Raw genomic sequence first — 20,781 nt, 5'->3', positions numbered from 1 at the left:
TTAAGAGTCCTCTTTGAAGCCAAATGAATCTTCCACATTCGCATTCCAGAAATGCCCCTGCCCCTGCCCCCATGCTTTGCCTGGAAAAATCCTTCTTATCCTTCAAGGCTCAGCTCAAATGTCACCTCCTTTATGAAGTCCTTCCCGGCCCCACGGGCAGAATTAATTGATCCTCCTTCGTGCTCCCAACAGCACTTTATGTTAGCACTGCTAGGATAGCACTTACCACATTGTTTTAGTTAGTTGCATAAGTAAGGTCCTTGAGGTCAGAGACCTGTCTTAGTCATAAATCCTTTTATCCCCATATCCCCAGCCTAGCGCATGCCATATTTCATCAAATCTAAAACCCTATTGATTGTAAGATACACCATTATTTTATGAACCACTAAGAAAGATTTTTTAAAACTGACAATTAGACTATGATATGCCATTGATTTGAGGACATTTCCCAAATTATTCAGGGATGTCAAAATGTTTAAAAAAAAAAGTGTGTCTCAGAAGTGATGAATGATGGTAATAAGTGCTTAGCAAATGTTTCTAGAAGTGGATTGTGAACCCGAGGTGGAACAGAGACTCGTAGGGCCCTGTGACAGCCCATGCTTCTTAGGAAGGAAGGATCTGGGAGTTGATGGGGTTGGTGTGCGGTTGCATTGCTGACTTCGAATATTTAATCCAACAGATTAAAGGGATGGGTGGCCTGATGTGCCATTCCCAGTAGAAACAAAACAAAACACCTCCACATCTCCCATTTGATATACTGGGGGGTTCAGTGACAACATATTCTAATCAAAAGTGGAGGCCACCCAATGCAGCAAGTGAACGTGGTTATGGTGGCAATGAGGCACAGTATTCACACCTGCCTTAATCCTGCCTCTTTAAGGCAGTTCCACCCAGTGCTGTTCACGTCTGCTCGTGAAGGGGAACAGTAACAGCCCAGTTTTCTCCCAGCTCATTATATCCCTGCTTTAAAAAATGAAAGCATCGGGTGCCCGGGTGGCTCGGTTGGTTGAGCGTCCGACTCTTGGTTTTGGCTCCAGTCGTGATCTCATAGTTCATGAGATTGAGCCCCATGTCTGGCTATGCGCTGACAGCGCAGAGCCTGTTTGGGATTCTGTCTCTCCCTCTCTCTGCCCCTCCCCTGCTCACACACTCTCTCTCTCTGTCAAAATAAATAAAACTCAAAAATATATATTTAAAAAAAAAAATATGGGGCACCTGGGTGGCTCAGTCGATTAAGCGTCCGACTTCGTCTCGGGTCATGACGTCACGTTTGTGAGTTCGAGCCCCGCGTCGGGCTCTGTGCTGACGGCTCAGAGCCTGGAGCCTGCTTCGGATTCTGTGTCTCCCTCTCTCTCTCTGCCCGTCCTCTGCTCTCTCTCTCTCTCTCTCCAAAATAAACATCTAAAAATATTTTTTTTTAATTTTTAAAAAGCATCAATGTGGCCCATTCCCAGCTCCAAATTGTTGGTTCTGTGACCTTTGCTTCCATTTCTCCTTGGCCCTCTAGACCTGGTGGTTGTAATTCTCTCCTGGTTAGTGTCTGGACCTAGGATTTCCATAGGGCCTTTCCAGAAGGCAGGCCTTGCTGGGGCTCAGCATCCAAGGCTATCTCATCAAGAATCTGTGTTCTAATTCCCTCCTAGAAATACAACTCTACCCCCTGTCCCGGAGCTGGGCTAGGCCATGCACTTTTCTAGACACGCTCCTTCCCTGCCCCCGAAGCACACATAAGCACATATACACACTCAAGCAAGATAAACCAAGTTGTCACTGAGGACTTCAGACATGTGGTCGGTTGACAGAAATTCTCCTGGAGTGAAAACTCCTTTTTAAAAATGGAAATAGGGGCGCCTGGGTGGCTCAGTCAGTTAAGCGGCCGACTTCGGCTCAGGTCACGATCTCGCGGTCCGTGAGTTCGAGCCCCGCGTCGGGCTCTGTGCTGACAGCTCAGAGCCTGGAGCCTGTTTCAGATTCTGTGTCTCCCTCTCTCTGACCCTCCCCCGTTCATGCTCTGTCTCTCTCTGTCTCAAAAATAAATAAACGTTAAAATTTTTTTTTAAATGGAAATATACTAAGAAAAATTGGGCCCAGTGGCTTAATATAATTTGTGAAATATTTTAAACACATAAGCGGCTCTGCGGAAGAGCAGTCAGGGCTGAGTCTCTTTGTGGGGCAAGGACAAAGGGCTAACTTTCAAGGGGGTGATGAGGAAGAGAGCCAAGCAGGGCCAATTGTTCCTCGTTTGCTTTTGTGCCTGGACCTTGCTGGGAAGCCAGGGACCGCCAGAAACCTGAAAGTCATCTTCCTCTCCCAGCAGGCTGCCAGCGCCAGGGTTAAGTTCTCAGGGCCAAGTCCGAAAGCTCCAAAGATTGCTATCTTCCAATTTAGTCCGATCTTCCCAGGCCAGGCACACCCCGCTCGGCCCCCAGGATAGCGTGGTTTGCCTTCATTCAGTGCCTTCCTCGACCTTAATGAGTAAAGGAAACAAGAGAAAGGAGAACAAGTAACCTCATTTACTTCCTCTCCTGACTTTTTAATTACATAGTATGTGGAGGTGTTCAAACTACAAAAAAACAAAAAAACAAAAAACAAGAGGCTGTGCATATTTCCTTTGAAGGCGGGGCGTCTGCCAAGTAGGTCCCCAAAGTATTAGAACTGAAGGGATCCAGTGCTGGAGTTTTGCCTCATCACAGGTATAGTTACACTTACAAATCAAACCGCTAGGGTGAAATCACAGAACGTTAGAACTGAGCAGAATCTGGATGATAGATGTACTCCCTCGTCTTACAGATGATGACGTTGAGGCCGAGAAGGTTAATTAGCTAGTTAATGGCAAAACAGGTCTTAGGACTCAAGCGTCTGCACTCCTGGGTTGGGGATTTCCCATCAGGGAAGACACCTAAACCCTTACCATTGTACCTGTCATTACGTTTGGCTCACTGGACTTAAAAATGCCATGCAAATAGAACTCCGGTTACAATAAACCTTGGTGATTGATACAAACAATCGCATAGAATCAACTGGCCTATCATTTCCACCAAATGACTGAAGCAGTACATTTTTATTCACCGTAAGTACAAAACTGTCACTGCCCAGGCCCCTGACGGGACTGGATTCCTATACAAATGAAGCCAGCTCACCAACAGCTTACCTAAGGTGACATCTTACTCCTTTCACTCCGGTCCCAGCCAGCTGGTGACATAAACTGGGCACGAAGCTTATAAATTTTCCCCGGTAGAATTCTGGAAGAGCTGTGTTCAACAACGCCCCTTGCTGGTCAGCACAAGAAAATGCAAAAGCTATTGCTGACAAAATCAGGGCTCTAGCAAAGGTCACAGCCATGCCTCTTAAGTCGTCTTCCAGTCTATGGGAACTGCGGCCAGGTCAAGGGAGAAAGCAGAGGGAAAGCAGCAGGGCTTGGGGGGGGGGGGTGGAGAACTGCATTTTTTCCGGAGATGTTTATATGTGCCTAATTAAGGTCGAATCTCAAAGAAAGCAGATACATTTTTAGTATCCCATGGAGTCTGAACAGGCAGCTATAAGACCCAAAGACATGCTATGCTTACACACATAAACAGGATTTTTATTGTTAATATCAGCGAACACAGATGGAACGATATTGACGTGCCAAGGACAGATTGCTCACAAGATGACAAAATGGCTGTTGATTTGTATTCATAAATGATTTGGTGAATCACTACAGGTCTTTGAGTGAAATGTATATATGTGTGTGTGTGTATATATATGTGTGTATATATATGCGTGTGTGTGTATATATATATATATATATATATATATATATATATATATAAAGAGATTTCTGAAGCTTCATTTCCATTTGGGCTCTCGCAATAACATCATTCGAAAGAGGAAGCAGAAGCTTTGAAGGGAACGCTTATACATTTTATGGATATCCTGCTTCCACCCAAATGAAAAACTACGTCCCATTACACACATTTTAAGTGGCACACAAAGAAAGCACAAGAAACACTGATTTGGCTCCAAGATTTGCCTCGTGAAAGGCTTTTTTTTATTTTTTCAAGTTTTAAAAAAACTCCTCTGTCAAGCTGTCAAGGGTACTTGATGTTACAGAAGCAAAGTGCTTCCTAAGCAACTCCAGGGCCCTGTTATTTCTTGCTTGCAGGGTCTTCTCAGCTCTCAGTTCGTTCTTGATGGCATCCAGCTCCCCGCGGATCTTTTCCATCTCTAATTCATAATACAGTTTCATTTCTTCCTTCAGGAGTGCGTTTCCAATCTCAGTTTGACGCTTTAGTTTCCTGATGGCTTCTTTTAAATCTCTGTTCTCTCGGCTCAGCCTGTGGATGACTTCTTTGGCTTGCTGGAGCTCTTCGGTTAAGTTCTGGACGTTTGTTGCTCTTTCAGATAGGTCATTTCTTAAAGCTTGGAGCTCCCAGTCTTTCTTTGAAGCTTCCGTCCCTGTGTCCTGAAAATTCAGGGATTTTGCACAGACTTCTTTTTTGGAGTTCAAGAGTTCTTTTTCGGCATTTTCAAATTCCTCTTCTATTTTTCTGCATTTCATATTAAGTTCTTCCAGTTCTTCGTTCAAAAGATTCAGGCGAAGTTTTGGAGACATTCCTTCGGTAAATTTCTTCTTCGTGTCGTGCCACGGGAGGGTTGGTAATTCCTTTGTAGTCCAGGTAGAATGATGTTCCACGCTAATAACCCTTTCTTCGGTCACAACATCCAAATTAGATGATTCACAGGAGACAGAATTTGTGTCTGCTTCATTCTTTGAAATGTTTACCTTTCTCCCTCTTAAATTTGGTTCTTGTTCTTTTTCATTTCGTTGAGAAATAAATTCTTTCCTCTTAAATTTATTTTCTTCTTGAAACTTTCTACTAGACAAATTATAAATTCCTTCTATTCTATTGGCCTTATCTAAAGTCATTTGTTCAGAAGATGATTCAGGCTGAGAATCCTCATCTAGAACATCCTGTGCACTGAAAAAAGGAGCAAACATATTCTCCTTCCAGTGTTTTCTTCTAGCATCCATTTCTCCCGGTACGTCTTCCGATTCCTGAAAAACAAAATACAAAATCAAGGCACACTGTTTGCACTGGCAGCTGGTGCAGTTGAAAGAAACCACTTGTGTTGGCTCACAGGTGAAAGGACCTAAATATTTGAGGGCTAGCTCTCCCTTTAACTCACTGAGTGATGCGGGCTTAGGCCCCCCTCATTGATAAGCCACAAACCAGGGGTGCCTGGGTGGCTCAGTGGGTTAAGCGTCTGGCTCTTGATTTCGGCTCAGGTCATGGTCTCGTGCTTCATGGGTTCGAGCCCCATGTCAGATTAAGATTCTCTCCCTTAAGATTAACCTCTTAAGAGATTCTCTCCCTCCTCTCTCTCCCATCCCCTACACACACATGTGCACACACGCTCTCTCTCAAAACAAATAAATAAACGAAGCCAGCTAAGTTCCACAGGCGCTTCCAGCTTTCAAATTCTCTGATGCTACGAAGTATAACCCATCAATTGCCACATTTGGCTATTTATTGTAGACTGAGAAAACGTTTCTATGAGATAGCAACCACACACACGAAAATGAACTGCTTCAAAAGAGTAAATGCGATTTCAAATTAACAGGTTAATATTAAGAGTGGGTTAATACTTGTGCTTCCGACGTGCCTGATTTTTTTCTAGTTCTTTTGGGCTGGACTACCGCTTATTCACTCTTTAAAGTGACTAAAACATCAGGGCTTAATGCAATGTGAGCTGCTTTGGGTAAAGTATACCATGCGGACTTCCTTACGACTAACTCTGCCAACTGCCCTTCTGTCTTGACCTGCAAATTCCTGCTATTCCAGTCTTGGGCTTTGCTTTTAGGCCAGACTGCCAAGAGTACAGAATTCTATCCATTTTGACAGCAATTTCGTGATGAGAACTGAATGTCAACAGTTGAAGATATTAACGCCACCAAATGGGTTTTTCTCGAGACACTGACTCCAAGTGTGGTTTTTAGGTAAAAATGTAACAGGCTAAATCACAACCAACTTTCTCCATTTCTAAAAATTAAAGGATATTTTCTTTGTGTCAAGAGGAGTCTTCCCTATTCAAAGAGAATCCATAACATAACAGCTTTCCTAAGGGACAGAAGTATTTGATCAAATAGAACTACTCCGGAGAGTAGGGAGAAAGAAGGACCCGAGCAACACGCTGAAAGGCCACTGACATCTGAAGCAACCAAACCAGCAACTGCAATTGCTGATATGTTCATTTGCTACATATATTTGTAGCATCACCACTGATTTTTCTCATGCACACAAATATAATTTTATCTTGGTAACAGAAAATGGCCATTGTTGTGTTTCTTTTTAAAGTAATATTTTCTTTAATATTATTAAAGATTATAATGTTCTATTATTTAGTATGTGATATATATTTATATAATATAAAGATGGTAATATAGTGACTGAGCCACCCCGGCGCCCCTCCCCAGGAGTTTTTTAAACAGTTTAAATGTTAGATTTTCCTTGCGATGGTGAGAGAGTAAACTTGGTATCTATGTGTACTGAACATGCCTAATTCCACCCTCCTCCAAAAAAGAGGGAAGGGATTCAACATCCCCAAGGGTGCATTCCCCACTGGCAACCACTGGGCTTTGAGGACAGGGAAAGATACAAATACTCAGTGAAGGTGTTAAAATGATCGGTTCAAAAGCCATAAGCCGAGCTTTACTTAGGTTTAGTTAACAAGACCACAGTAAGAAGCATAGACTTGGAAGTTCATTGTATATATTTGCCATTGGAGCATCAGCTCCTTTCTCGTCAAACAGTCCTTTCGGACTTTTATGATCCTACTAAATCACCACCCGGAAGCATCTGGGCTCCGTCTTTTCTTAAAGGGGAAGATCATCCTAATCCTGGTTTCTCTCCTCTTAGAACTACGAATGAAGACGACTGGGAGTTATAGTGGTCAGAAAAAAAAAAAAAAAAAAAAGGAACAGAGGAAAGAGACAAGACAGTGATGCTAATTGCCAGTCACATTTTTTAGCAGTCAAATTTTCACCAGACAATTCTGTAACAGATACAAATGTTTCATCGGGCAGCAATGGGAGAGAGATTACTATCCCTCCTACCTATTTCTGGATGAAAGGTATTGGTGAGATTGGTCAGGAAGGAGGTGTGGAGAGGGGCAAGTGAGGTGAGGCCACCGTATACCTGGAGGTAGCGATAATGACAAACCTGAGACAGAAATCTGGGTGTAGAAAAAGGTTACAATAAGAAACTCTTTTCATTGATAATTTTGCACCTTGAAAAGGCGACTTCTATCTCCAACCCTCTGATAAATCTCTGACAGAAACATATTTTTTTTTTCCTCTTCAATTTCACTACCTTTCTTCCGAGCCTCTCTCTGTACAGTTTCCTGATACAGTCAGTGCTTTTCAAAGAACTGGGAAGAGTCCACTTATTTTATAACAGGCTCTGAGAAGTCAGGTGACTTGACCAAGTCCACACAGACTGTGTTGGTAAAACTGAGACCCTGTCTCCCAGGTCAGCGCTTGTTTGAAAATTCCTCTTTATTCTTCTGCTAGGTTTCATTCCACAAACTGAAAGAAAACAACCCCACTATTTCCAGAGCTTAGGTAATTTTTAAAGGGCCACAAAAGGAGAGAGGAAAAATGAAGGGGGGAGGGTAAGGAGAATCGCATGTCACGTATCAAAGGACAGAAAGAGAAAGGTTTGAAAAGCCTTTTGGAATTTCCCTCCCATGGTTTACACAGGACAGGGTCAAGGGGGCTCTGAGCTGCTCCTTTCTTTCTTTCTTTCTTTCTCTCTCTCTCTTTTTTTTTTTTTTTTTTTTTTGCCTCTTTCATTGGCAAGATATCCTTTAAAGGCCTGTTCCCAAATCTAGTCACAGAGTATGGCAAAGCCCAGACTGGGCGTAAGAGCTGCCAGTGTCATTTTCTCTTCGCAAACTGCACTGTTTGTTTTTTTATGCAGGACGAGTATGACATTAGTATTCTCTGGCAAGGCCAAGGAATATGCTTTGAGACAATGCTGCTCGTCTACCCTGCCATGGCAGCCATTTTGCTCTCAATAAACATGATTGGGTAATTTGTGGCAGCAGAAGGCAGATCAAAGCGGGAGCCATTACTGAAAGGAGAAGCAGGCCTTTCTAGTGGGTCAATTGTGAGCATTTATTACTGGAAGTGCCTACCCACCGCTACACCGGTTACGGAAGGACTAAAGGGTAGGGGAAGGAGGTCCCAGAGAAATGAAAATTTGAAAGAAACAAACAAGCCAGAACACAGGAAAACAATATAAAGTCCCATGACAAAAATAACATTAATAGCCCTCTAAGAGAGCGATCCCCCAGAAGTCCTTGGGACCGTGCTGGTAAGACATGGGTGTCGAGGACTTGGTTACATCTACTCATTTGTGCCCGACGTGAATTAGTATGAGACTCCCGATCCTTCTAGTTAGTGTCTCTCTGAAAACATCGCTATTCCTCCTCCGGTGACTTTCTTTCTCCAGTGGCAAAGCAGTAGGGCATTTTGCTGGAGTAAGTGATCTCCTGACTCTTCTAGAGAATTTGGGAACCACTGATACGATAAGTTGAAAAGAAATTTATAATGTAATGTCATGTAACCTAATTGTTGAGAGCTAAGCAAAGAGCAATCATTTATTACGGATCTTTAGGCAAACCATTCCATAAAAAAACTTAGGTAAATGCACAGCTACCCTCGAATAGCTCCAGAAAATAATACACCACTATTTACCGTGAAGGGAGAAACCCACAAAATCATCTCATTTTCATTTTCAAGGTATGGGGCCCTGGGGAACACACTCATATTAAGGTGGATAAGTGATCAAATATGTTAAATCCAATTAGCTGTTTTCTAAAATATTCATTTTTAAAATCACACGCTTTAGGGAAATTTGATAAGCTCAAAATCAAAGATCTTTTTTCTGTTGCCTTATCTCATCTATATTGGAATTTGATTTCAAAGTTTCAGGACAATCTCTTTTGCATAAATCTACATCTGTCCGCAAAATGCAAGTATTCCCCCAGGCAGGGGCAGGCAGGGAGTGGGAAACAGTTCTGGAAAACCTCCAGAGGCTTTTATTCCCCACCTCGGGAGAGTGCTTCATCCCAAAGTTTGTCAATTGGGAATGCCGGTTGGAAAAGGTCATCCGCAACCTTTGACGGTCAAACTTTTGTCATTACACTCAGCCCCTCAGCCACCCTCTCAGCTAGAGGCGGGGCTTTTAGTCACAACCCAGGAGCAGTGAGGGGAAGACAAAAGGCCCCTTCTTAGCCCAGGGAACTTTCCCCCATTATTCTTGGATGGTTTCAGTTCTCCCAACCCTCAGAAAAACGGCTGGGCCAAAATAAGGAAGGAGGAAAAAAAAGCCTGCTACAAAGAAAGTCACTGGCCTGGCTTCTTTGCTCAATTGTCCGATCTGTTCTCACTTAAAAGCAGTAGTTCTCGACCTTTTTCTTCTGCTTCCACTGTTCCCAGACACAAAACACTCTCGTCATTAACCATCTCTCCTTACTTGAGAAGACTGTGACTTGCCCCCTCCAGGGGAGGTCTCCATTCTCCACCCTCTTGAGAATCACTGGCTCACGGAAACGTGTTAAACACCCAAATGAGGACCCAAATGAAGTGTCTGAAGTCAAGGTGGGGGGGACATGTGTTAGTGTGCAACACTGTGCGGACGAAGGAAAAGGAAGTTCTTGAGAAAGGAACTGAGTAAGGACTATAGGGAGAAAAGACTGGAGGGCGGCACATCTCCTTGACTCCCACACTTGAGAACTACGGGGAAAACTTACCTTTTCTGAGCTTCGGTTTCTTCGGGTGTAAAATAGGGAAAATATACCTATTTCACAGGTGGTTAAGAGAAATGAATGAAAATGAAAACGGAAGCAATTTTAAAGTCCACTGTAGACAATAGGTTTTGTTGTTTTGTAGGCATTCCTTACCCTCCCTTGGGACCTAAACCAGCCAGTCAGACAACCCACTCCTTCTCCCAAGTTGCCAGCCTGAAATCATCAGATCTCAGACAAAGTCAGTTTGGAAAGAAAAAAAAAAAAAAAAAAAAAAAAAAAAAAACAATTAAAACAAGCAGTGGGGAACATGAAGTCAAATCTTACATTAATTTAACCTGCATCCTCAGGGAAGGTTAGCCTTGAGGCCTGTAAGTGGCTGATGCCTCCACATTTCCGAAGCTAAACTGATTCTAAGGGAGTCTTTTCTGCAACTGAAGGTATTTGCATTTTATCTCCAGTTGCTTTACCAAGAACTTTCCAAATGCCCCAGTGTTTTTCAGAGCCACCAATAACTTCTCAGAAATATCACAATCGGACTACCAGTTTGAATATTAGCAAGGATGACTCTGCACTCTGGGTTTTTCCCATGCTTGTTCTACAGCCTTTCATCATAGTTTTATTTCACCAACGTGCTGTGATCTCCTGGCATCTTATTCACCTCTGTCTCCCGACACACAGTAGCCACCAATAAATATTTGTTGAATGCATGACCTTTAACATTCCTTCCGAAAATTCTATTAATGCTTTGATTCTAAGTGAGTTTTTGTAAATATCTATAATTTCTCCTCTGGTTTCTACAGTCTTCGGGGTAACATTTTAGGAAATGGACTTTTATTTCCCCCCCAAAGTTTATTTGGCTTAGCTAAAGTCTTCAGGACACTTTTGTTTCGTTTTGTATTTTCATGAGACTTTTTCTGATAGCCTGCTGCCAACGCAGACTGATGATCTAGCTACAAAGTTGAAGATTTCTGTTGGGGTGAGGCTTTGCGCAGGTAAACACCAACAGTAACAAGTTACCAGCCAGCACAACTTACACTCTCTGTGATCCAGGGTCTTCTATTGGATGCCGTTGTCCTCCTTCCCCAGCTTGAACTGAAAATAAAATCCCCACAGCATAATTAGGAAATATAATTAACCAGAATACCCCAATCCGTGTGTATATCTGAGATGTAGCTTAAAATGACAAGCGATATACTTAGAATGCCGTGTGGCCTATCTAGAATGTGATGCCAGACACTCGGAAGCAAGTTTTCTTTTTAACTTGTCAGCCCACTTTCCCAACTGTTATGCCGCGAAGTCTCCGGTCCCCGAGCGAGGGAAGTTATCAAATAGGACAAGAATCATGGTGGCGTGTTATTCACCGCGGTATCTCCCGGCCTTTAGCACCTACCAAACAAATGAGCCACCGCTGGTGGCCGCAGCAGCATGCTTGTCACTAATGAGCGTGCCAAGAGCCACGTTAGCAAAGGGCTGGAGCCCAGGCCTTGCCTGCCTCCCTCCCTCGGAGTGCGGTTAATTTGTAAAATCATCAAAATGGGAAGTGACCTCGATTTTTGCCTTCGTCTCCCAGGGTCCTAACATTTGAGCCAAGCGTCCACTTCATGGGACAAACTGTCTTCCCTATTGTTCGGCAGATACTGAAAGTGAAGCAAAGTACCATTGAAAAGTGGGCCCCGGTGAACGGTTTGCAAGCCTCCAATTCTTTGTTATTAGTGTGAAACTGTTCCTTCTAGAAGAAAAGGTACGGAGTCACCTTAATTCCAAAGGCTGAGTACTTTATTAGTATGGAAGTCACATTCGTGCTATAAAGCTGTATCTATGCGTGCATAGTTAGGGGGTTTTCTCGGTAAATGGTTAACAAACTCCTGCCATCGCTGCTTCCAGTGGGGAGAAGGGGGCTCGGGTCTGGGCGCTACCTGCCACCTCCCCGGTCCCCCTACCCCGTGGCGGGGGGGGGGGGGGTCGAGGGGTGGGGGAGCGGGCGGAGGGCAGCGGGCGAGGCCCGACCCCACTCCTCCTTCCGCGCCCCGACGCCCACGCCCCGTCCCCTGGGCTCCGCGGCGCTCGCCAGCTCCCGGCCCGGGCCTCGGAGGAGAGCGGAAAGCCGCAGCGGGGGGGTCGGGGTGGGGGACCGGGCGCCCCGGGCCCGGGGTGACTCTGCGGCGAGTCCGGGGGAGCCCCCGCGCTCCCGCGCCCAGACGTACCTGAAAGCGTGGGTGGGGTCCGGCGGGCTCTGGCTCCCCTTCCCCGAAGCCAGCCACCACTGGCGGCCGGCAGCCCTGGGCTCGGCGCTGGCCACCGCGACCCGGCCCGGCCGGCGCGGGGCAGAGCCTCCGCAGTGCAGCGCCAGCGCGGGCCGCGCCGTTGCCTAGCAACCGGCCGGCCGGATTTAAAGGGACCCGGGCGCCGGGGGCCCCGCGCGGAGCTCAGGGCGCTGCCTGCCGCCACTCAGGGCCCGCCCGGGCTCTGAGCATGCCCGGTGGGGCGGGCGCGGCGGCGGCGGCGGCGGCGGCGGTGGCGGCGGTGGCGGCGGTGGCGGCGGCTGCTGCTGCTGCTGCTGCTGCCCGCCGGCCTGGGGAGCTCAATCGGCGGAGGACTGGGTCAGGGTGGGAAGAGGCGAGAAAGTGTGAGGCGGCCCCACCCACTGTGGGCTTATTACGGAGGGTCTCGGTGACTCACAAAGGCACCTGGACGCCGTGACTGTGGGGGGAGGGGGGAGTGGCACGGGGCTGATCCCTAGGCCTGTCCTTTAGTAGCATGGCGTTGAGGACGGTTAGCCGTGGAAGGTTAGCCGGGATGTGCTTCGGCGTCCCTAACAATGTGGGAACGGCACGCCGCCGCCGCCGCCTCCGCCCCCTCGCCCGCCCCTGCCCCTCTGCACCTGGGCTGGCGGGAAGGTCTGCCTCTGGCCAGGGTTCGAAGGGCCCGCGCCGGGAGAGCATTGTCCCCCGTGGTGCCCCTGTGGGAGACCGGGCTTGTGTCTCAGGTAGCTCGGGTTTCCTCTTTATCACTCGGGAACTTCCCCAAACCACCGCTGCACCCACCTGAGGCTAAATTCTAGGTGGAGGCACTCAGTTCGACACCAGCTTCAAAGTTGGCCCCCGGCTTCTGGGATGGGGTTGGGGGAACAAGCCCACGTCTTTCATTGGGTACTAGACTCCGGTCACGGTATTTGGCTGAATACATAAATGTCCCCCTCAGTCATCGATCAGCCTGGTTGCCCACCACCGATTGTTCCGTCACCGCGTTGGTCACCCACACTGATGACACGGCGTGGCCATAGTCTCTCTCATCTGGACCCAGCTGAGACTGACCAAAAGATAGACCTGGCGAGGGTTGTGGGGCCCGCAACAGAGCGGAACTCGGGTGTCCAACAGGGTAATAATTGCGCCTTTTAGGAAAGCTCGTATCCTCTGGCAAGCATGAAGGTGAAAGGAAACATTGACTCCGGAATCTCAAGTGAAAGATTAAAGCACGTTTGCAAGGCGACAGCGAGGGACCCACTTAGAAACAATACAAGGATACATTTCAAAACTTTGAAACTTCTTGAGAACCGGATCTAACAGGTGTTTGGGAGCTGGCGAGGTGGCACTCAGATGCCCTGAGGCCTGCTTCTCAGTCTCCTTTTTCCTCCTTAGAGATCCAAAGTCAACAAGGGTTGGAGGCAGGAAGCGGCCTAATGTCAAGGGTGTTTTGTTATGGACCCCGTCAGAATTAGTTTGTGGGTGGTGACAAAACCTCTTTTCTTGACATTAAGTCTCCAAAGTGCCTTGCATTTGTCATTTCTGTTTTAATTATTTGGAAAGGTTTCCATTTATTTTTGCTTGATATGAGATCCCTTATTAACGGAATAAAAGAATCTTAATAGCTCTGTGCCTCAGTTTCCTTGTTTGTATAATGGGGAAAATAACTGTTAATATTTTCAAAACCCTGACAGCAAGGCCTGACACATAGCAAACCCTATATAAATGTTTCCTGTTAGTATTACAATTATCTTGTCCTGTAAATTCATTAACCTCCTAAAATATAAACATGCGGAGGGTGATAACTCGGGGTGTGCTCCGAGAAGTGGAATCTGAAGTCTCGAGACTCAAAATTCCAAATCTTTATTTCAAATGGACTTCCACACTCCCATTAGGCAACCCCACTCCACTCTCATATCCCGGAAAGAATGCACAAAGGGTTACTTTGGTCTTTCTGTAATTCTATTTTTAAATATGGTAGGTCGCTCCTACTCAAAGTATCAAATGGCAGACAATCAACAACAGAGAGGACAGAGAGTTCTGTTACTTGAAGATACTGCAGACTTGTAGATAGGTTTTCAAATATGGAAGTCGGAAAACAGGGTACTATCCTCTGGAAACTTTATCAATATCGAGGCAATGAGGCACATGATGATAACAGAATCACATAGTCTTACAATAGAGCTCAGCTTTTTTGTTTCATCAAGTAGGAGATTGAGACCCAGAGAAATCATGTGATGTACCCTTTGAATCACATAGCAAAATAAGCTTCTTTTCATTTCGCCGATGAATGAGCCTTGTTTGAAGAACCTCAAACCTGGGATATTTGCCCCAAGGCAATGAAAAAATACACACTTACGGGTATATGTTGTATGTCGATAATATTTAAATTATTCACACAGATAACAATAGCTAACTTTTCTTACACCCCATCACCTGTATATCAAAAGATTCTTTTGGCTCTAGCTTCATAATGTATCCAGAATCTGGTGGTTTCTTACCATCTCCGCCATTACCACCCTGATCCTGGTCTCCGTCATCTCCCGACTGAACCAGTGCATTAACCTCCTAACTGCTTCTACCTTTGTCCACTGTATTAGCTTCCTAGGGCTGCTGTATCAAAGTATCACAAACTGGGGCGGCGGGGGGGAGGCTTAAGACAACAGACACTTATTCTCTCACCGTTCTGGAGGCTAGAAGTCTGAAATCAAGGTGCTGGCAGGGATGATTCCATCTGGAGACCCTGAGAGACCATCATCTGTCTCTCCTAACTTCCGATTGTTGCAAGCAATCAGTGGCCTTTCCTTTCCTAGCTTATACACACATCACTCCAATCTCGGCCTCTGTCTTCACATGGTGCTCTCCCTATGTGTCTGTGTTATCTCCACAAAGCTGGCAAACGTGTGTGTGTGTCTGTGTGCCCAAATTCCCCTCCTCTAATAAGAACATCAGATGTTGGATTAGAGCCCACTTTAATCCAATATGACCTCACCTTAATGTGATTACATCCACGGAGACCCTAGTTCTAATAAAGGCACATTCATAGGGACTGAAGGGTAAGAACTGGAGCTTATCTTGTTTTTGGAGGGGGGACACAGTGCAACCCACAACACATACCAACCATTGATTCTCAACACACATCCAGACAGACCATTATAAACTATTAAGTCAGGAGGCACTTGAGTGGCTCAGTCAGTTGAGCGTCTGACTTCAGCTCAGGTCATGATCTTCCTGTCTGTGTGTTCAAGCCCCACATGGGGCTCGCTGCTGTCAGCACAAAGCCCGCTTCGGATCCTCTGTTCCCCTCTCTCTGCCCCTCCCCCACTTGTGCTTTCTCAAAAATAAAACATTTAAAAAATAAACAATTAAGTCGGATCATGTTACCACTCTACTCAGAAGCCTACAAAGGGCCTCAATTTGACCTGCAGTAAAAATTAAAATCCTTATGATAGCTATAAGGCCCTATAGGATTTGCATTGCTAATGCTACTTTCTCTCTTCCTTTTCTTTCTTTTTTTTTTTTTAATTTTAATGTTTATTTATTTTTGAGAGAGACAGACAGACAGAGGGTGACCAGGGAAGGGGTAGATAGAGAGGGAGACACAGAATCGGAAGCAGGCTCCAGGCTCTGACAGCTCAGAGCCCAACGCGGGACTCAAACTCATGGACCGCGAGATCATGACCTGAGTTGAAACCAGACGCCTAACCGACTGAGCCACCCAGGCGCCCCTCTCTCTTCCTTTTCTTACATTTCTCCCAACTCCTATTTATTCATGTAATGATCACTGTGCACTTCAATGTGCCTGAAATTGGGCTAAATGCGAGATAGCCAAATGTGACAGCCAAATGTGATAAACGCAGTGATGGAAGTACTTACAAAATTAGGATGGGCTCAGATGAAGAAGCGGTCAATCAGATGCGAAAAGGGTTCGAGTCAAGAAGTCTTAACCTCCTTGGAAGTTGAACCATCTGAGTTGGATCTTGAAAGATGAATAATAGTTCCCCAGGCAGACAGAAGAGATAAAAGCAGAGGGAACAGCATGTGCAAAGGCACAGAAGCATGAAACAACGTGACAGTTTGGAAAATCCAAAATAATTCACATTTCCTGGAGTTTAAAATGCAGGGCAGTGGATGGGAGGAGCCACAGAGAAAGAGCCCACAGAAAAAGGTAATACTTGTCAGTGAAAATTATTTTGGTTGAACAAATTAAAATATTTGAAGATCCAAATAGATGCATTCATACAGTTGATTTACCTTATGAAATCATTCCATTTGGCTCAGAAAATATTTACTGATTTGTCTGCAGCATTTCAGGTAGTGTGCTAAGTACTGGGTACCCAAAAATTAGTAAGATCAATGAACCCCAAGCACAAGAAACATGAGAAAAACTACACCAAGGTATATGATAATCACATTGTTTAAAACCAGTGATGGAGAAAATCTTAAAAACAGCCAGAAGAGAAAAAAGACACATTACATACAGATGATAGGAGATTTCTCATCAGAAAAAAGGCATGCCAGCTGACAGTGGAACATCTTTAAACTAGTGAAAGGAAAAGAAGTCAGCTTAGACTTCTTCGCCCGGTAACCAGATCTTTCAAAGCAAAGGCAAAATAAAGACTTTTTCAGATATACAAAAGCTAAAAGAATTCAGCCCCAGAAGATCTGAACTCCAAGAAATGTTAAAGGAAGTCCTTCAGGCCTCATATAGGATGAAAATCTGGATCTTTATAGGCACATCTGGCTGGCTCAGTTGGAAGGGCATGTGATTCTTGTGCTCAGGGTTGTAAATTCAAGCCCAATGTTGGGTGTAGAGATTACTCAAAAATAAAATCTTCTAAAAGATCTGGTTCTAGGGGTGCCTAGGTGGCTCAGTCAGTTAAGCATCTGAATTCAGCTCAGGTCATGATCTCCTGGTTCCTGAGTTTGAGCCCGGTGATGGGCTCTCTGATGTCAGCACAGAGCCCGCTTCGGATCCTCTGTCCCCTTCCCCCCCACCCCCCGCCATGCCCCCGCTGGCTCTCTCTCTCTCAAAAATAAATAAACATTAAAAAATAATAAAATTAAATTAAAACAAATAAAAGAAATTTAAAAACCTGGTTCTACATGAAGGAACGCAGAACACTGGAAATAGTATGTGTATTGGTATGAAGACTTCTCTCTTACTCAAAAATGATTTTAAAAATTATCAATATTTTGTGGGTTTGTAGCATATGTAAAAAAATATATGACAAAAATGGCACAAAGTTTGGGAGGGAATAAATGGAAGCATAGTATTGCATGGTTCTTATACTATATGTGAGTGTTATATATCACTTGAAGGTAGAATCTAATAAGCAAAGTATGTATACAAATAGTTTTCCCTTTGCTTCCTTCCAATATACACAAATTTCAGTTACCACAGTCTAGTTAAATAACATCAGTCTCTCAATTTTAGTCACCACAGTGTATTACCTGTGAGGGAGTGGATAAAGTACAGACTTTGCCACTAGCTCTTTGGGCCACAAAAAAACATGTAAATGACAGATGTGTTTCACGATCCTTAACCAATCACATCACTTCATTCAAAGTTTGCTGGCAACTGATCACTCCACGGCTGTTACTCAGTTCATCCACAAATAGCAAAGTGTGTGGTTGTGTTGACTCCTTGAATCCCAGTGATAAATCCAAGTGACATTTTATACAAAAAAAAAATGATAAGAAAAAGAGAGAATTGGCCAACAATTCTTCTGCATGTGGACATCCAGTTGTCCCTGCACCATCTACTAGATCCTGTGTTACACAACTTGATTTAAAACTTTTTTTGATCTCACTGTTTGTGTGATCGAGCCCCGTGTCGGGCTTCTCACTGTCAGGGCAGAGCCTGCTTGGGATTTTCCCTCTCTCTCTCTCTCTCTCCTCTCTTTCTCTCTCTCTCAAAATAAATAAATAAACATTTTAAAAATTTATCAAATAGTAAAATCCACCTAGGAAATAATTTTGTGCCTTTTTCATACATTCTATTTCTTTGTCTTTCTGTGCTGATTTCCAAATAATTTTTCTTTCTTTCTCTCTTTCTTTCTTTCTTTCTTTCTTTCTTTTCTGAGAGTGACGCACACACAAGCAGGGAAGGGGCAGAGGGAGAAAGAGAGAGAGAATCCCAAGCAGGCTCCACACCCAGCACAGAGCCCGACACGGGGCTCAATCTCACAACCATGAGATCATGACCTGAGCCGAAATCAAGAATTGGATACCTAACTGACTGAGCCACCAAGGTACCCAGAATAATTTCTTTTTTTAAATTGAGGTGTTATTGACATGTAACATGATATTAGTTTCAGATGTACAACATAATGCTTTTTGATATTTGTATATATTGTGAAATGATCACCACAATAAGTCTAGTTAATATCTGTCATTACCACACAATTACAAATTTTTTTTTTCTTGTGATGTGTTTTCACTCATATGTGGATCTTGAGAAACTTAACAGAAGACCATGGGGGAGGGGAAGGGGGGAAAAGTTACAGAGAGGGAGGGAGGCAAACCATAAGAGACTCTTAAGGACTGAGAACAAACTGAGGGTTAATGGGGGGGGGGCGGGGGAGAAGGGAAAGTGGGTGATGGGCATTGAGGAGAGCACGTGTTGGGATGAGCACTGGATGTTGTATGGAAACGAATTTGACAATAAATTGTATTTTAAAAAAAAGAACTTTCCGTTTTCTAATGAATTTCTTTGGCAATGTCTTTGGATTCACTAATTGTCTAATTAATTGGGCTTAATCTGCTGTTAATCTCTTCCATTGATTGAGTTCTTAATTTCGATCATGATTATTTTTAACTTCTAGAAGTTTGATGAAATAAGTTTTCAAATATTCCTTAGAAATCCTTGTTCGCTGCACACATTATTTATTTATTTAAACATAATAAACGTAGTTCTTATATTCTGTGTCTAATAACTCCAGTTCTCACTGGTGGTAATTCCGTTCTCTGGCTCTTAACTTTTTTGTGAGTTGCTCACTTTCCTTATAAAATCAGCTGAATAAATTTTTCAGATCTAGGACAAAGGTGAATTTCTTCAGCCAAGGATCTATGTCTGCTTTTGCTAAGAAACATTAGCAGGCCGGGATCACTTTAAATTTATGACTAGAGATTTCTTGAGTCACCCAGGCGGTGTGAATTGGGGCTGCATGATGACAGCTTCTGGGCCAATCTTTTTCCTCTGTGTCCTGCTTGGCACCACCTAGGAAATACTCCTTTGTAGTCCCCTGGGGGAGTGCGAGAGCAAGCTAAGGTCTCCTTCATGAGGGTTTCTTCCTTTTGGACATGAATTTCATGGGAAAAGAACTTCTATTAGACTTTCCACCTTTGACGGGGCCCTGAGCTTGTGTCTTTTACCCCTGTGTTTTGGGTGGCTTTTGCAAAGCTGAAATCCTCAAACTCCCCCAAATACCACAATTGTATTTAGGACAAAGCCGATTTCGTTGCTTCGCTTCACTGTGTTCTCACAGTCGCTGAGGTTTTATCCTGGTAATTCCTTACCTTGCAGGTCTTTGAGACTTTTAAGTAGATGTTTTCTCATCTATTAACCAGTCCTTTTTGTTGTCTTCGGCATTGAAAGCCTATACTCCCTCGTTGGCCCACTTCGACAGAGCTTCTGGATCCACTAAAACTCCTTTTACAGAGGTCAGAAAAGATCACTGAGCTGCCATATCAATTTGACATACCTTTCATTCCTATCTAATTCAACCTCTCCACAGTTTCTGACACACCTGATTATTCCTTCCCTCTTGGAACTGGCTTCTGGCTTTCACAACACCTCACTTCCCTACACGCCTCCTCAAGGACCATTCCTCGGGGCTCCGATCTGGGCCTTCTCATGTCTAGATTTCCTCTGCCACCATTCTGCCTTGAGCCCCGTCACTGGATGGCCTCTGCTCATTCTGCTCTTCAACCAATCCATTGTCACTATAGCAACCAGAGTGATCGTTTAAAAATGAAACTCTGGGGACACCTGGGAGGCTCAGTAGGTTAAGCCTCTGACTCTTGATTTCAGCTCTGGTCATGATCTCACGGTTCATGGGTTCGAGCCCTGCATCAGGCTCCGAGCTGCCAGTGACTGGCCTGCTTGAGATTCTCTCTTTCTGCTTTGCTCACTCTCTCTCTCTTTCTCTCTCTCAAAACATAATACAATACAAGAAAAAGAAATAAAGAAAATCTTTTAAAAAATGAAAACTGCATCATGTCATTTTGCTCAAGTCGAACCCTACAAAATACTGCATTTGAACTTTAGGTAAATTCCGAACTGTTTGACATTACCCACAAAACCTTGAATGATCTAACTCCTGCCTATATACCCATAATTATCCCTTTATATAATACTGAAGACAAACTGACTTTTTCCAGTTCTTCAAATATGTCACACTTTTTTTCCATCTCAGACCGCCCTTTTTTTTTTTGCAATTTTTTTAAAGTAGGCTCCATGCCCAACATGGGGCTTGAACTCACAGCCCTGAGACTGAGGTGCATGGTCTACCCATCGAGCCAGCCAGATGCCCCCCCACTCCCCCTGCTGCCTCAGATCCTTGACCCTTGCTGTTCCCTCTTTCTGCAACATTGTTCCATGCTTTTTGCATGGCTCACTCTTATTCATAATTCACATCTCACTTTAACTCTTCCTTCTCAAAGACTTTCCTTGAGCATCTAATCCAAAGGCATCTTGTTCTTTTCCTTTAGAAAATGTATCATGATTTGTGATTAAATA

At 44.4% G+C, this 20,781-nt stretch overlaps 1 protein-coding gene across 2 annotated transcripts; it reads right to left on the bottom strand.

The window, feature by feature from the left end:
- Positions 1-3,994: 3,994 nt before the first annotated feature.
- Positions 3,995-12,972, bottom strand: CCDC160 (coiled-coil domain containing 160). 2 transcript variants are annotated; one of them, XM_019426956.2, is made up of 3 exons: positions 12,840-12,972; positions 10,830-10,887; positions 3,995-5,038 (listed from the first exon to the last, which is right to left on the bottom strand). In XM_019426956.2, exon 3 carries the CDS (start codon positions 5,012-5,014, stop codon positions 4,046-4,048), a length of 969 nt encoding a protein of 322 aa, XP_019282501.1. In that variant the 5' UTR covers positions 5,015-5,038; positions 10,830-10,887; positions 12,840-12,972; the 3' UTR covers positions 3,995-4,045. The 2 variants fall into 2 exon arrangements, with proteins under 2 accessions (XP_019282501.1, XP_019282500.1); XM_019426955.2 differs by lacking the exon at positions 12,840-12,972 and adding an exon at positions 12,000-12,216.
- Between the last annotated feature and the right edge of the window lie 7,809 nt (positions 12,973-20,781).

This window comes from Panthera pardus, unplaced genomic scaffold (genome assembly GCF_024362965.1).
Source record: "Panthera pardus isolate Hobbes unplaced genomic scaffold, ASM2436296v1 HiC_scaffold_27, whole genome shotgun sequence".
Taxonomy (NCBI): Eukaryota; Metazoa; Chordata; class Mammalia; order Carnivora; family Felidae; genus Panthera; species Panthera pardus.
Note: the sequence above shows the minus strand (reverse complement) of the source record. Positions and strands in the feature narration are given on the sequence as shown.